We start from the raw sequence: 18,159 nt of genomic DNA on the forward strand, positions 1-18,159 counted from the left end.
ATATATATTTTATTGTGAAAGTGATTTCTGAATAAGTATTACCCTTACAATCAGGGGTTCGATTCCTCTCGGTAGACACAATAGATAGCCTGATGTGGCTTCATTATAAAAGAAACACACACGCACTTGAATAAGCAACACTTTTTAACAGCAGCTGTCTTCTATAATGTACTAAATATCATTATTCAAAATATACCTACCAAACATGCTTGTCCTTTCAACCGTGGAGGCGTTATAATGTGACGGTGAATCTCACTATTCGTTGGTGAAAGAGTAGCTCAAGTGTTGGCGGTGGTTTGTGATGACTAGCTGCCTTCCCTCTTGTCTTACACTGTTAAATTAGGGACCACTAGCGCAGATAGCCCTCGGGTAATTTTGTGCAAAATTAAAAAATTAAAACAAAACAATCAACATATATGTTTACAATCCTTCGCAAATAACGAAACAGTTTTTGTTTTTCCACCAGCGGTTGTATGTTATATACAATCTTAATCACTTATTGTGTTGGCTCAATATGTTTTTTCCTAACATTTTCAACATCAGCAACGTGTTAATGACATTGGAAAAGCAACTCAAGTTCAAAACAGTCAAATATGTTACATGTTTTTTTTTATCCCTTTTCTGAGATTCAAACCTATCGACCGATTTTTCCTCTTCGTTTTTCTTTGACTCACCAAGAGGTGTACACTTCCTATAGTCCGTGCTCGAGTTGAGGGTCACACATGAGCCACGCTGGGCTGCCTGGTGACCCTCGGGGAACATCTCTATAGATGTTGCTTTCAAATAGCTGAGAAGCAATAAATTCTACTGCATTCCGGAGCACACGATGATGTTGTCTACAGTGGTCTAGAGATTCCGTTTGCACCCGGAACAAGGTAGGCTGAAGTCTTTGTTTAAGTCTTCTTTGATGTTTTTATAATGAGCTCATTTCATTTCCCAAAATTTATACGATTTGGATCTCATGAAATTCATAAATATATACAGACATACAGGCGAAAGATGTTACAAGAGTAATTAGAGTGTTGTACTAATTTGAGAAGGTGTGAGTGTGAAAAATGTTTATCTAGTACTGACAAGATAAAAATAAAAATCTCACGTTATTAGTGATATTGCTATACATCTTGCCAACTTTTGGTTAATTCAGAACTTTCATAAGACACTAGGTTTGGAACTATAGTTTCCCAGCAGGTCAGCGACAAGTTTAAGGACGTACAATACTAAAATTCGATGCTCGATTCCCTACGGTGGATAGATTACAAATTGCACGTTGTGTGATTTCTCTCTCTGGTTGCTCAGCGGAAAGAATTAAATTTTGTATCACTAAAAACTGGGATTCAATACCCGCGGTTAGCTGAACACAAAAATTAAATATGTTTGCCTTTAACAACAAACAATTATTAGATTTATGAAGAACCGGTAAATAAATTTACTAAAAATATGGCAAGAATTGTTTGAGGTGTGATTTCAACATTTAATTCGTTGGTAAAGGAGTAAAGATTTACGTTTCTAAAGCTGTGTTTGTGTTTTTCTTATAGCAAAGCCACATAGGGCTATCTGCTCAGCCCACCGAGGGGAATCGAACCCCTGATTTTAGCATGTAAATCCGGAGACATACCGCTGTACTAGCGGGGGGCGTTTCTAAAGCTACAATTGGAGAAGCAGACACCTTTTAAAACCTAACAATTCTTCACATCCATACAAGTGATTTTATGTTTTCAAGAGTTTAGTTTTGCTGTACTGTTGTCTTGTTCGGTGTATGCCGAGATGAATTTATCATTCATCCAAGGATTAATGGTTAGCGCTCCGTTCTCACAAAAACACGCTTTGAACTTTAGCGTTATGGGTGCGCTATAATCAGCATCAGTTCTCTTACTTACAACAAACAGTGACAGCTCTCTTATTTACATCAAGTAGTATCAGTTCTTTCACTTACAGTAAGCAATATTACTTCTCTTACTTACATCAAGCAGTGCCAGTTCTCTTACTTGCATTAAGTGGTACCAGTTCTCTTATTTGACCCAGCGAGGTTGGAGAAAACTAGAATATAATCAAACGAAACTTCACAATTGAAAAACGTTACGTAACTGACAAACAACGTATTTTTGTATCATTGAACATGATAAACGTGAAATATATAAAATTTGGTTTACATTTAAAGAGTGTAAAACTACGAATAAGCAAAACAATTTCTTCTGTTTCGTATTGTTACTGAAAGTAACAAAATAAGAAATTTTACTTGTTTTTGTTTTACAAACAAACAAAAAAGAAATTTATTGCGCACATATGTGTTATAAGAAGTATATTTGGATTTTTTTCTTTTTCTTAAAAGATGTAGGTAATATACATGTATGTGTATTTATTTCACACCATTTAGCGCTCCCAGTGGCATAGCGGTATGTCTACGAACTCACATCGCCAGAAACAGTGTTTCGATACCCCTAGTTGGCAGTTAACACTTTGTATGGCTTTGTGCTTAATTCCAAACGGACACACGCCATTTAGCCGGCCCGGCATGGCCAAGCGCGTTAAGGCGTGCGACTCGTAATCTGAGGGTCGCGGGTTCGCATCCGCGTCGCGCCAAACATGCTCGCCCTCCCAGGCGTGGGGGCGTTATAATGTGACGGTCAATCCCACTATTCGTTGGTAAAAGAGTAGCCCAAGAGTTGGCGGTGGGTTGTGATGACTAGCTGCCTTCCCTCTAGTATTACACTGCTAAATTAGGGACGGCTAGCACAGATAGCTCTCGAGTAGCTTTGTGCGAAATTCCAAAACAAATACACGCCATTTAACTAAATATGTTAGTATTATCAGGTACTCGTATTTTATATGATTATCACGTGGTAATTTACGTAATACATCAAACGTAACTTGAATGTTTTCGGATATTCGATGTAAGCTACTAAAGGGCTATCATTTCTATTTTTACTTGATTTTGAACATTATGAAAAGACTGCTACTCGACATCACCTACTGACTGCCAAACTCATGGGCGACTGTTGTCTGAACGAGTAGTAGGATTTGACTGCCACATTTATAATGCACCCATGTCCCTAAAACTGCGGATTGCGAATTTTTTTCAGGGTAAGAGGACGTAACAGAAGCAAAAGATGGACTCGTAGATCCATAACCCGCCACTCTCATCGTTGATCCACGTTCGGAAATGTGGTGGTTCATTTTGTATCTGTTTTAAAAAAGAGTTGGAGCTGAACGAGTTTGTTCCAGTAACATTATTAACTTAGAGGACCATGTTGAGTAACTTAGTGGACCACATTGAGCAGCTTAGTGGACCACATCGAATAGCTTAGTTAGCCATGATGAATAACTTTGTGGACGATACTGAGTAATCCATGGACCATACTTAATAACTTCGTGGACCACATTGGGTAGCTTGGTCATAATGAGAAATTTAATGGATCATATTCTGCATTACTTTATAAGAATGGTTAATATACTCTGACGTGAAGGTAAAGTTCTGGTCCCACGGAAAATTGCCCTCCACTTGTCAGAGCAATACCGCCACGGCTAGACTCGGGATATTTACTTGTTATAGAACCTTATAGAGTAGAACATGTGTACAGTTAAACTGTTTATGTTGTAGAACCAAAGAACACAACATTTAGAAGAAATAATCCTTCGTTATCCTCCGTGGTAGCAGTAAATTTTACTCAGCAAAATGTTTAGAACAACAATGAACCCCGAAATAGCACTCTGTAACTGAATCCCCCAGACTCTTAAAAAAAAGAAAGAGACATATTATAATGAAGCTGGGCATCTCTCCTGGTACTACTAAGAAAATAATGAACAATAATTTGAAGTTCACGAAGGCTCGTGAACTGAAACTTAACAATAAATCATCTTGAAATCAATAGCGGCTTTCGTAAGAAAAATGGACAAAGAAACTGTTATTCTCTCTGACCACATACCCATCAAGTTCTCGATATCATTGTAGACAAGAGATGAGCGTCTGAAATGTCATAACATTGTTAGTCTTGAAAGCCAGAGTTAGATATCAGGTTTTCTGATGCACTTAGCAAGATGTAAACAAGATTTTATGGGATCTTTAAGCCTTAGACTCATTAAAACATTTGAAAAATCTTACATGGTTTACTTTGAAATGATCTGAAGTATTAATTGAAAGCTTGATATACAACAGTTATGTTAAATCTTAGGGTATTGGATATTAAGCCCTGTAATTTTCATTGCGAAGATAATATAGACTCGAGAAATGTTCCAAACACAAAGAAGTTTTTAAGAAACGTGGCTTGCTACAAATATCAAGTATCACACGCTGTTACCATAAGATTTTGGCATCACGTAAAAATGATCAAAAATAAGACATTACTATAGGGTTTTAACCTTAGTTGTTTAACGTCAGACATAATTATAGTGTTTTGGCATCCCTTAGTTATCGTACAACATTAGTGTAAAGGCTTTAGTATCACTTAGTTATCAAACTATATTAGTAAAGTGCTTTAATATCGAATAGGTTTTAACATAACGTATTTATAAAGTGATATCAATAAAGTATTCTAACATCAACTTGTAATCACAAACTGTTATTTCAGAGTTTCAACATTATGTAGTTATTATTAGATGATGTTCGTATCAGGTTTTAACATCACGTATTTATCACTTCACTATAGAATTTACTATCATGTAGTTATCGCTCGAGATTACGACGAATCTTAATATGTATAAGATGTATTAATGGTGTCAGCATTTAGTTTTTCCAGCTGGCTGCTTACAATTACACGTCCGCATTCTCTTAAGACATTTTTCCAGGGATTTGTATCCAACTCCTTCCGTTGTGAGAAAAACAACTCACGTATTAGATATTTATGAAGTCAAGCGACATTTTTAGCGTACAAAATCGATGACTGATGCAATGGAAAGAGAGATTCGTACGATGAATAGTGACGTTCTTCCGGGTGTAAATATACCTCAGGATCTAAGCACATAAACTGACCTTGAAGATATTTCTACAGAAAGCCGGTAGAACAGGTTTCCAGACAGGATCGGTATTATGACCTAGGACGGTTTAGCCTTGGACGATCAAGTTCATTTTAGTGTGATTTTACTTTTGTTGTCTACCAGAGGACACGGGGTAGTTGTAAGCAGTGAATTATTCAATGTAAATGACGTGTTACGAAGGCCTAGAGAGTTAGGTTCTGTGTTGGCCTAATACGGTATACATTCATTCTCGATCGTACCTTCCTGCTTGATTCGAATAATAACACGAACATTTTCTTATTCCCAGATATGGAAAAAAAATCGTTTGAAATACCACAGGCAGTTTGTTGTTATTTAGCTCTGGACTTTTGTTATTTTGTACAAATCCGATGTTTACGAAAGTCAAAATTCTATTCATTTTTTTCCTTTTATAAAGGGCCCGGCATGGCCAAGCGTGTTAAGGCGTGCGACTCGTAATCTGAGGGTCGCGGGTTCGCATCCCGTCGCGCTAAACATGCTCGCCCTTTCAGCCGTGGGGGCGTTATAATGTGACGGTCAATCCCACTATTCGTTGGTAAAAGAGTAGCCCAAGAGTTGGCGGTGGGTGGTGATGACTAGCTGCCTTCCCTCTAGTCTTACACTGCTAAATTAGGGACGGCTAGCACAGATAGCCCTCGAGTAGCCTTGTGCGAAATTCAAAACAAACAAACAAACCTTTTATAAAACAGCGATGACGATTTTCAAAATCATTCTCGTCTCCTGATTAAAAAAAAATATCACGTGTCCATAAATATCCACTAGCTCATGGCACTTAGCGCTGGCTTGGAAGTGGCAAAGTAATTATCGTATTTCAAGGATTCGTGGTTCGGGTCTCGTTGCCGCAAAAACCACTTTACACACTTTGGGACAGTGGTTACACTACAAGAGTGAAGTTAAAGTTTCTCATCCTCCTGTGAAACAACTATGAGTCTACGAAATTCGAACTCAAAAATCCGAAGCTAGATTAAAAGTGGGCCCGGAAAACAGTTAACCGTACAGTAGGTAATTGATACTGGTGGCTAGCTGCTTTCCTTCTGGTTTTTCAGTTCAAAATTAGGGACGGTCATGCCCAAATTGTGTACCTCGTTTGTTTTGAAATTTCGCGAGGATGTTTGGTGCGACGGACATTTGAACCCACGACCCTCAGATTACAAGTCGAGCGCCTTAACCACCTGGCCATGCCGGGCCTAATTGTGTAGCATTTCGCAAATGTTTTAAACAACAAAACAAATTCAGTACCAAAGTAAAGATTCATTAAAAAAACTAATTAGAATTATCAGAATTTCTTTTTTTTCTGTTTTGAAAGAAGATGAAATACATTTCTTTCCATTATTTTTTTCCCGATTCAGAGCTTTGTCTGTTTAAGTTGTGCTTCATTTGTTTGTATTTGAAGATCTCTTACAAAACGTCATTTCCTGGTAAAATGTTTTTGTTGTTTTCTTTAAAACATGCCAAAAGTAGCTTAAGAAACTCACGAAAAGAAATTATAATTCTGGTTTATGGTACAAACTGTTTGATAAGTATTTAACATGTAAAGAAACATGGAAAATATGACACGTTTCTACGCATCGAAATGAATCCGTTCAACCGACAATTACAATGTGCTATTCTGTGCATGAACCAGATCTCACGTATGTAATGTTTCTCTTGGAAAGTACACATTGCGTGATTAGTGTTTCATCTCTGAAGACCTGTTATTATGCCGAGAAAAAGTTCACAAGAGAAGCTATATGCTATAAATTGGTAGAACAAAACCGGGTTGAAAACAAAAGAAATTCTACACGAAGTAAAATACGTCTGAAGAAGAATTAACTATTTTGTCTGTTTTTCTAAGTATTAAATATCATAATTCAAATTACAAATCTTTACATTAGGCCAGCCTTGTAGGGTGGTCTAGAAACACATTCGTTTGTTTGTAATCCACCAGGGAATTTAAGACATTGTTAAAAAGTTAAATGGCTAAAAACTTGTCTTATTTTTCCATTTGTTCTAAAACAAATATTTGAACGTTAACCGAGGCTGGGAAACTAGTAACTTGAAGTTTTACTTATTGCTATAAAAAGAAAGTTGTTGTTTTTTTCATATGTTTCAAAATATTTACTATCTGTGCACAACTTTTGTTTGTTTGCTTAGAATTAAGCACAAAGCTACACAATGGGCTATCTGTGCTCTGCCCATCACGGGTATCGAAACCCGGTTTATATCAGTGTGAGTCCGCAGACATACCACTGTATCTCTAGAGAGCCTGTGCATAACTGTCACTTATAAACTGGTGGACTGTCCAAACGTCAGTAGCATCAACCGCCAATTGTTGAGCTGCTCTTTTGTGAGTAGATAGTGGAATTTGACTGTCACTTTTATAGTGCACCCATAGAGTTGAAATGCAGAAACCTTTTTTTTTTTTTCTGGGGGAAAGGCGCAACGGAATGCGATCTATGAACCTGTGGATTCACATTACGAACTCGAAAGTGAAACAAAACAAATATTTGAATATTAACTTATGGCTGAAAACAGGTTAACTTCAAGTTTTATCTACTACTGTAAAAGGGAAGACTCGCAATCTGCGGGTCGCGGGTTTGAGTTCCCCTTCACCAAACATGCTTTTCCTTTCAGCCGTGAAGGGGTTATTTTGTGAGGTTAATCCCATTAATCGTTAGTGAAACAGCATCCCAAGGATTGGCGGTAGGTAGTGTCGATTGGTTGCTTTCCCTCTAGTCTATCTACATTAGGAGCAATTAGCACAGATAGCCCTCGAGTAACTTTGTGCTTAATTTTAAGCGAACCAAACCAGTCTACCACTATATAAACTCTTCTTTATTCGTTTGATTCACTTCAAAGCAGAACTAATGAGCCGTGAATTCGGCGAAACTAGTCTGTTGCAGCAGTAGTAGCTAATTAAAAAGATTGATGATATTTTCTTCAATAAAATTCAAGTGTTGATGAAGAAAAGAAATTAACCAACAAACAACTTCTCTTAACACCAGGAAATGGTGAAATGCATAATAGAATTATTAATTCACAATTATTTGAATTAAATATGCAGTAATTAGTTACTGTATTTTTGTTTTTTGATTGACAGATCACTTCTGCCATCTCTTCTGAACTGTTTGTATTTTGGGCGTGTCTTACTTTAGTAACTCCTCCACCTATTTTTTTTTTCACATATATACTTATTTATGATTAGTCTTTTAAAAACCCTTTATCTATCTCAAAAATAATTAGTTCGTACCATTCTGTTGTCTTGTTGCCACGCGCTGTGTATGATACTGTTTGTGTTATATACATATTTTACCTGTATGTACCACTTTTTATGAATTCGTTATGCTCGACATCAAACAATGGGAATGCGCAGGATATTTAACCTAAACTGTATCAAAAAATACACTGAAAGCTCTCGGAGATATGAATAGTTTCTAATTCCGGGATAATATAACCACGGCTCCACCCCCAGTTAGTATACAAGACCCATTTCAGGATGTATTAACGATTCCAACTGATAATTCTTAAAATATAAATATTAATGTGCTATTAAAGACAAACCTTACGGGTTTTGTATTACCTTTTTTGTACAGTAAAAACAAACCTTATGGGCCTGGAATGGCCAGGTGGTTAAGGTACTCGACTCATAATCCGAGGGTCGCAGGTTCGAATGCCCGTCACACCAAATATGCTCGCCCTTTCAGCCGTGGGAGCGTTATAACAAACGGTCAATCCCACTATTCGTTGGTAAAAGAGTAGCCCAAGAGTTGGCGGTGAGTGGTGATGACCAGCTGCCTTCCTTCTAATCTTACGCTACTAAATTAGAGACGGCTACCGCAGATAGCCCTCGTTTTGCTTTGCGCGTAATTCACAAACAAACAAAACAATACACGTAAGGTTTGTTTGTTTGTTTTGAATTTTTTGAACTGAAAAGAGAAATTTTGTGATTCTGCTTTTTCTGCCTTTTTGTGAATTAAATACAAACCTATCGGTGATTCAGCCTTTAGCTTCACAGTTTATAAGAATAAACAAGGATCAGTCTCTGAAGTTTAACAACTCTAACTTGAAAACTTATTTCTCATTGTTTATTTACCACAATTAAATAATATAAATTCAGTTGTTTAACATTTTTAAATCGATACACCGATAACAAAACAATGTTCTATCAAATTTTATAAAAGTCTATAAAACCTAATAACGAAAAGATTGCAAAATGAAATCGATGATTTTCTCTGGTTTCAGATATAAATGTTGCGATTAAATAAAGCTTTTTATTAACATATTTAACACTGTATTTTTGTTAAATATCAAAAAGTATATTGATTTACACTAACAGACATCAAATTCATTTAACTCCACAAGGACACCTCTAATATTAGGTTTAAAGAATATGAAAAATGATTTAGCTTAGCATTTTGTTTTATTGTCAGTGATGGTAGCTTTTCTGTAAAATATTCGTTTGGCTTTTAAGACCCGAATGTCAGAGCCAAGACTTAATTACACAAAATTTCATTAGGTAGTTCATTGTTTGCCATAATGCATTCTTTTATACAAGTTCAACGAACGTCAATTACATATTATTTAGTACTTCTTAACACAGCCAATTGTTCTTACCTGTTTGTAAAGTCCACGTGCGTGCGTTAGGTTGTTGTCCTAGGGTGTTGATAATGCTTAAATCCATTTCCAAATACACTCTAGTTTCATGGCAAGTCATGTCTTTGTAAGATATTTTGATAGCTTCACTTGATAGTTTTGAGAATAATTGCCATCAAATTTTATATCTCTAGCACATCCCAAGATCGTGACGTTAGTTGCTTATCTGATTTTCATCACGTCTGCGGTACAGTTCTTTATTTTACAATTCATTCACAATTTTCTTTTTACTTTGTTGCTTAACCCTCAGTTACGTCAGTTAAATGAGCATATTTATACGACAACAATATCTTAAATTTTGTAAAAATTCACACAGATTAAAAAACAACAAAACAACAGAAATATTTAGTCTAAGAAATTTCGGTGTGAAAGATTGGTTTGGTTTGTTTTGAATTTCGCGCAAAGCTACTCGAGGGCTATCTGCGCTAGCCATCCCTAATTTAGCAGTGTAAGACTAGAGGGAAGGCAGCTAGTCATCACCACCCACCGCCAATTCTTGGGCTATTCTTTTACTAACGAATAGTGGGATTGACAGACGTTATAACGCCCCCACGGCTGAAAAGGCAGTGGTGAAAAGATAAATTACACACGTTTTTAACTCCTTTTACTATTTTCCTATAAAAACAAACTGAAAGGAGGTTTTATAATGAGTTTATTACTAAGTGATTATTAAAAAATAAAGAAATGGTATAAATAGTCGACCTTCATTGGAAAAATAAAAACTTATTTTAATATTTCAGTTTCTTGAAATAAAACGAAATGCAATTATAAATGGATGAAGCAGCTTGAATACGAAATGGTATACAGGTTCACATCTCTAAAACCTATTCTGTTTTCTATAGGAATATACTTGTAGTGATTTTTAAGTCGAGTGATCTAATGATAAGTTAAGAAAATAATAAGCATAGAACTATTGAAGAACATTATGTGTATTTTGATGCACTCATGTTTTAATACTTAACAACATCAGTTCTCACATACTCATGTTGTAATTTTATTTCGTTTTGTTCAGCTTCCAAAATACTTAACAACATCAGTTCTCACATACTCATGTTGTAATTTTATTTCGTTTTGTTCAGCTTCCAAAATACTTAACAACATCAGTTCTCACATACTCATGTTGTAATTTTATTTCGTTTTGTTCAGCTTCCAAAATACTTAACAACATCAGTTCTCACATACTTATATTGTAATTTTATTTCGTTTTACCCTGTTTCCAAGATTGTTCAGATATATATATTCTAGTGTTCTCCTTTTTACTATATTTCGTTTTGCTCTGTTTCCAAAACTACTGGAGAACATCACTATTCACTCTCATCTGTTCTTGTTTGAGCTTGTCTTAAACAAGTTTCCGACTACTTCTTTTGTTTATTGTGTTTTATTCTCAAAAAGAAAATAACAAGTATTTATTAACATACCTTATCATCATCAGCTTCCTGCAGCTTCTCCGCACGTAACAAAATAAAATTAACCACCGAACCAGGCTAAGATTGTATTCACTTTCACTACGAACTTATTTAGTTTGTGGCAAACTAAAAGGGGTTTCGAAACAAATTTGAGTTCTGATGACGTTTTTTCAGACATCATTATTATGAAAATTTTGTGAAAGATTTGCATTTTAACGTGGAACTTAATAAGCAGTGACTGCGCATATTATAAATACGTTCTTCAATGGTTTTCTAATCATATGTAAGTGTAGGTAACAAAGCCATATCATTCTGGTCTGTATTTATTTTCAACTTTCTTGGTTCACCAGTAAATTTCTAAGATTATAATTGTAAAAAAATGGGAACTGATTCTCGCGGTAGACAGAGTACAGATAGCCCAGTACGTAGCTTTATATTTAAATACAAAAAAAACAGTTCGATTTCCCATGATGCTTTCGTTTAAGTCATGTAATTAAGAAAACATACTTCACATTCAGGTTGCTACTGGTTTCTAGTGTCGCAACTGAAGGATCTGACTTATACATTGTACGTCAGCTCTTATCGTCGCTTCGCCAGCCGTTAATTACCCACAGCTGTAAGTTGACACGTAAGGTATGTCAGCAATACATTCAAACGAGCCATTTATCTTATGTAAATTATATGTTAAATCAGGAAGCCGAAGTAAACAGAAAAACAACATAAAACATCAGCTATAGGAAAACCATCCAAGTTGGCAATATTCACCATAAACTGTTACGTTAATATGAATGTATGAAAATTGCGTCATTTTTGGTCGAAAAGCTGAACTTATACATTTTCAGACTTTGTGTGAAACAGTTCTAACTAAAAGCCATAAATATTTTTTTTTTTTTTTTTTTGTATAACAGAATGTCATTCCTCATAACTGGGGGTATCATTCAATCAGAAATATTTAATGAAGATAGTTCGAATATACAATTCACAGATTTCAAGTTTAAAACTATTCCTTATAGAAGTGAATACAAACTCTATAACAATTTGTTCATATCTCTCGACACTTCTTGAATCTACTTATTTTTCTAACACCATGAACTATTCTTTACGATATAGAATGACAATAATTCATTCTTTTTTACTAAAATTATGATAAGCTTTATCTGTTGTACAACCAACTCTTTTGTTCTGTACATTCTGACTTCTACATCTCTTAGATAGTTCCTTGTATGAATATTATTCTATATGCCATAACTACTATGTATTAGACTTAAGAAGACTTCTCAGAAAGATATGGGCGTTTTCCACCTGTTTCACGTGTTGTAATTCTGTTTTAACCTGATATGTTATAGAAAATATACCTATAACATAATATATATAAGAATTATCCAACATAGCCCATTGCCTACTATATATGTTACAATTTTATGTTTACCTAATCTGTCTTAATTAATTTATGTACCTGTTCCACATTCTGTATAATCCGTATTCGTCATAATTGACGTACAATATTCTATATTGTTCATCATTGTTTATATAACTGTTAGATATTGTTTGTTATATATGAGCCCTTTTCGTCATAGCTGAGAAATTGTTACATATTATATATTCTATAGTAGCCGTATCCATCACAAATAATGTACAATATTCTATATGATCTGTGTTCATCATAGTTGATGTATCCGTTACTTATAACACATTCTATATGAGTCTTCCATCACAGTTTTTGTACCTGTTACATGATCTATATTACATATAAAACTTGTCCGTCATAGTTGAAGCGACTGTTGAAACAAACTGTTTACCTCTGAAGAAGAAAAATCCACCTTTTGAAAGCTCTCGAGTCGTAGTTTGTATCAGATTCATCAGAACTCGAAAAAACATCATGTATTTCTGAAAAAAAAATAACTGAAAACAAAGGTGTATATATATATATTGAACGATATTCAAGATCATATGGAAACATATATATATATGTATTTTCCATGAAATAAGGGATCACACGAAGTTATAATAAACAACACGAACAAACAGAGGGTAAACGGTCTTAGAAATAAGGGATCACACGAAGTTATAATAAACAACACGAACAAACAGAGGGTAAACGGTCTTAGAAACAAGGGATCACACGAAGTTATAATAAACAACACGAACAAACAGAAGGTAAACGGTCTTAGAAATAAGGGATCGTATGAAGTTATAATAAATAACACAAACAAGCAGAGGGTAAACGGTTTCAGAAATAAAGGATCATATGACCTTGTAATAAACAACACGAACAAGCAGAGGGTAAATGGTCTTATAAATAAGAGATCATATGAAGTTATAATAAACAATACGAACAAGCAGAGGGTAAACGGCCTTAGAAATAATGCATGAACACCCTGGCCGTCTTATCACACTCATACATGACTTAATAAGAAGGTATTTGACTGATTGTATCTTATTAATGAGGAATATAGCATCATTACATGATTCAGTACCGACTATGTGCTGTTTCCATAGTTTATGAATAGATAAGATAATATTTTAATCCACGTAGAGCCTGAAAAACGAGTTTTTATTTCACATACAGTTCAAATTTCTAACGTAATGCTACCAATATCTCTTTACGAAACTTTGGAATTCATTTCGTGATTTTTATCTAAGGATTTTTCTTTCTTCTCTAAGCACACTTGTGAAGGCTACGAGTTTGTTAGAAACTTTCCAGGTAATAGGAAAACGTGATAACATTTCTACAGTTCTCAAGATGTTTCCACTTAAGCACACGAAACAAAGAGCAGTATTCACATTCCTTGTTTAATTTGATTGCACTGGAGTAACAATAAGTCCTCAACGTTCTGATGGCTAGATTAATGACAGAAATGAAAGAGAAAAATTTCTTTGGAGGCCATTTAAATGATGGATCACTAAGAAATAATTATTCCTGCTTTTTGTATCAAACGTGTTACGCAAGTGGTGTTTTCTCGGTCCTAAAGATTTTAGGAGCAAGACGATGACACATCCCGTCATTAGTTTCAGCACATCCGCAGTCTCTCAGATAGTACATGTACTTTCCAACGTTATATTAACCTACAAACCCCATTTAAGTCTTTTTACTTCAGAGTTCATTAACTGGCACTGAAAACAAGGCGTGTATGGTGTGACTTTATCTACATTTGAAGAGCTTCTTGTATAAGAAGGAAACATAATTTTTATATTCCAAAATCTCACCGTCCTAGCATTGGTGTACAAGAATACTCGGTAAATGATAATACTAGAAGAGATTTACAGGATTATTAACAGAAAAAATTGTCCTCAGACCGGATATGCATTGTAGCGTCGAAAATACTTTGATAGTTAGTAGCCGGTTTGTAAGTGAAGCGTAATAGAAAATGTTTATTCTAAAATTATTCGAAAAAAATAATTCAGATCAATAATGTTAAAACTGAGACTGAAAAACAAAACATGTTAACGTCGTGTTGGCTATTATCATTTGAACTTCAAAAATACTTATTTATTATTCCTTAATAAACGACTCGGTCCACGAACTGATTGGTAAGTTTGTAAGTACTGCCATCATGGCTACCTTTTCACAACTTAGACCCAGAACTGTTGGTAGTTTTGTAAGTACTACCATCATGGCTACCATTTTCCAGAACTGCTGGTAGTTTTGTGAGTACTACCATCATTGCTATTAGGTTCCAGAACTGTTGATACTTTTGTAGGTACTACCATCATGACTACCATTCCACATCTTAGATTCAGAACTGTTGGTAGGTTTGTAAGTACTACCATCATGACTACCATTGTACAGAGTTGTTGGTAGTTTTTAAGTAATGTCATCATGGTTTTCATTTCACAACTAAGTCCACGAACTGTTCGTAGTTTGTAAATACTTCCACCATTACTATCGTTCCATGACATGGTCCAAGGACTGTTGGTAGGTTTGTGCATACTCCCGTTATAGCTATCAATTCTTAAAGAATTCCAATACCAGACTACATCTTTAAGCAAGGTTATTGTTTTTTCAAACTTCTTAACACCATTATGCTACTTTCTTTATCGTTTGTGTAACTTTCCGACACTATAAACATATTAGCCTACTAAACCTCCATACAAGAATAATTTCGGACATGCTATTACATCAGGTTTTATCTTGAAATATTTGGAAAAACCCACTACTCAGTTTTCATGTAACGAACAATTAATCTTAACATAATGCGAACCAATACAAACAGTTTAAAGTGATGTGATCAAATAAGTAACATTTTTCGGAGTTGATAAAGTTATAGCACATCAGAGAGTGTAAGTAAATAGTTGGTATGGTGTATAAATTAAGTTTTCTTTTCTCTTGCCATTCTTCTCTAGACAAACGACAGATATGAAGCATACCTTACTTATATTACTGTGCTCACTTGTAGCAGAAATTCATTGCTTTTCGTCATACTTTGATGACCCTAGACCTGTTATTTATTCCGGTCAAGCCAACATCGCTCTTTTTACAAGTATCCATTCCTCGGGAGGAAACAAGTCTCTCTGTGGACCAATAAGACAGGAAGCTGTCCAAGAAGCAATGGCAGCAGTGTGGGCGGCTCAACAATTTAACAAACAGAAAGACCCTGGTGACATAAGCATTGGTAGGTTACAAAAGTAAATTATTCTGGTGAAATTATCAATGGTAGGTTACATACAATAAACTATCCTGGTGAAATTTGCAATAGTAAGTTACGTACAACAAATGATCCAAGTGATACTAGAAATGGTAGGTTACATACAGTAAAACTCCGATTACAGTTAGTTACTTATTTGTTATTTAGTTTTGTAATTTTATTTCATTAGTTATCCGTTAAAGAACTGGTTATATTAAGTATTGAAATACATCAATATAGCTGAGGTAACTAATTTTACTTATCAAACTAGCCTGCAACTAATACAAAAATACACCAGTGATAAATGACATCACTAGACAGACTGGTTGGTTAACACTTTGATGCAGTTGTAATGAGTGATATCATTGAACACTCTGAACGGGTTAGCCTGTACAGCTTTGGTAAATGGTGTCACATAACATTTTGGCTTACAAATAATACACAAATGGTAAATAACGGAACTTAACAAACGAGTCCTCGAATAATGCACGAATACAGTTTTGACAAATGGTATTTCTGAAGAGGCTAATCTACAACAATATACGGATATACAGCTGTGACGAGTAACATCACCGAGCAAGTTATCCTACAAACAGAACAAGGATATTCAGCTGGGGAAATTAGCGTCACTGAGTAGCTACCTGCAAGTAAACGTTGATATATAACGTTGATAAATGTCATCACTAAACAGGCTAGCCTGCAAATAATACACAGATATACAGGTGTGATAAATGATGTCACTGATGGTCTGTTCTACAAACAATACATGAATATAAACATGTGATAAATGACGTCACTGATGGTATGTTCTATAAACAATACATGAATATAAACATGTGATAAATGACGTCACTGATGGTCTGTTCTACAAACAATACATGAATATAAACCTGTGATAAATGACGTCACTGATGGTCTGTTCTACAAACAATACATGAATATAATCCTGTGATAATTAGCGGGCAAATTTTTAATTCTAACCCTTTCTCTTTCATCGAGGGTTTAAAACTTTTTTCATTCGTTTCATTTTTCTGGGGAGGGGTAGACTATTTATTAGTCTCTTTATTTAACCTATGATGGGAAAATTGTACTTTTACACACTTTTTACTGTGCGTTAATAAACTGTTTTACTTCATAAATACAGCAAGGTTTGCACGGTAGGCATCGTACATGTTATTTTAAGAACTGCCAACTTTCAAAAGTCACATTGGAGTTTACCGTAAATCCGATGTATTTCGTTCACTATGATATGAAAGTGCCTTGAGGTCATCGGGTAACAATCCATAACCGCGAAAATACATATCCGTAAAGTATAATGGTATCTAGATGATAAGGAAAATGGAGTAATAATCTATAGTACGTTGTGTGATGTCAACATTAATCAGTGTTTATTTCTCATCTTTCAGGTGTTTATATATACGATACATGTGAGAGACAACAAGTAACAGAAAGGCAAGCATTCGGGCTGCTACCACTGCTAGATGGTTTTAAATACGCTTCTTGTCAACCACAGGCTTTACCACCAGTGTTTGGTATGTTTATAACCTTTCATTTTAACTTTTCTATTACGGACCTAAACTTATTTATTTTTCAAATCCTAAGAATCAGGATTTGGTAACCGAGGTGAGCAGAACACACATTAGCTTTTTTTTTTTTTAATAACTGTTGCTTACGAAGCATTCTAGCGCCCTCTATATTAATAAAGCCAGCTTCTAAAGCACTCAAACAAATTATTGTTACAACAACCCAAATGTTTCTGAATTAGGTTTAGAGAACTGCTCAAAATATCTGATGGCTGAAATAACTTATCTAAAAATTAAAGTTTGGGGAATATCTTACTGAAAATGATGTTTTAAAGTGTAAAGGAAATGTCTTAATGAACACAAGCCTTACTTCAAATTACCCTTTGAAGAATGACTTACCATAATAAATTTATTTAACAATTTGCGTTCGCCAAATCATATTTTCATGAATTATCGGTACGCCATTTTTTTTTCATATTTCGTTAATAAACTGAATTATTATTATTATTACTACAACTTGTTAAGTCGATATTTGTTGACTCGTTTTATGTTCGAGAGTATTACATCTATATTACAATGCCCGTTTGTTTGATACAAATAACTAGATACCAATGTATCAAAATAATAAAAGTTTGTTTCGAATTTCGCTCAAAGCTACACGAGAGATATCTGCGCTAGCCGTCTTTAATTTAGCAGTGTAATACTATGGGAAAGGCAGCTAGTCATAACCACCGACCGCCAACTCTTGGACTACTCTTTTACCAACGAATAGCAGGATTAATCGTCGCAACATAGCGCTTCCACGGCTGAGAAGGCGAGTATGTTTGGTGTGACGGGGATTCGAACCTGCGATCCTCAGATTACGAGTCGAGTACCTTAACTACCTAGCTAATAATAAAAGTAACTAATATCTTTCTCGAAGATGGAAAAAATCCTTCCAATGATCGATCCTTCAGGATATCAGGATATAGTTTCAGGCTTCCA

General features: G+C 35.0%; 1 protein-coding gene across 2 annotated transcripts in view; it reads left to right on the top strand.

The window, feature by feature from the left end:
* The window catches only part of LOC143238124 (uncharacterized), a 43,608-nt gene that overhangs the window by 5,740 nt on the left and 19,709 nt on the right, over window positions 1-18,159 (top strand). The window contains exons 1-3 of one of the 2 annotated variants that reach the window (XM_076478084.1): window positions 727-875; window positions 15,372-15,640; window positions 17,059-17,184. In XM_076478084.1, the coding sequence (XP_076334199.1) occupies window positions 15,385-15,640; window positions 17,059-17,184 (382 nt within the window). In that variant the 5' untranslated portion in view covers window positions 727-875; window positions 15,372-15,384. Of the gene's footprint in view, window positions 1-726; window positions 876-15,371; window positions 15,641-17,058; window positions 17,185-18,159 lie in introns of those variants that run through there. The other variant, XM_076478083.1, reaches the window with a different exon arrangement.

This window comes from Tachypleus tridentatus, chromosome 13 (genome assembly GCF_004210375.1).
Source record: "Tachypleus tridentatus isolate NWPU-2018 chromosome 13, ASM421037v1, whole genome shotgun sequence".
In the NCBI taxonomy this organism is placed as follows: Eukaryota; Metazoa; Arthropoda; class Merostomata; order Xiphosura; family Limulidae; genus Tachypleus; species Tachypleus tridentatus.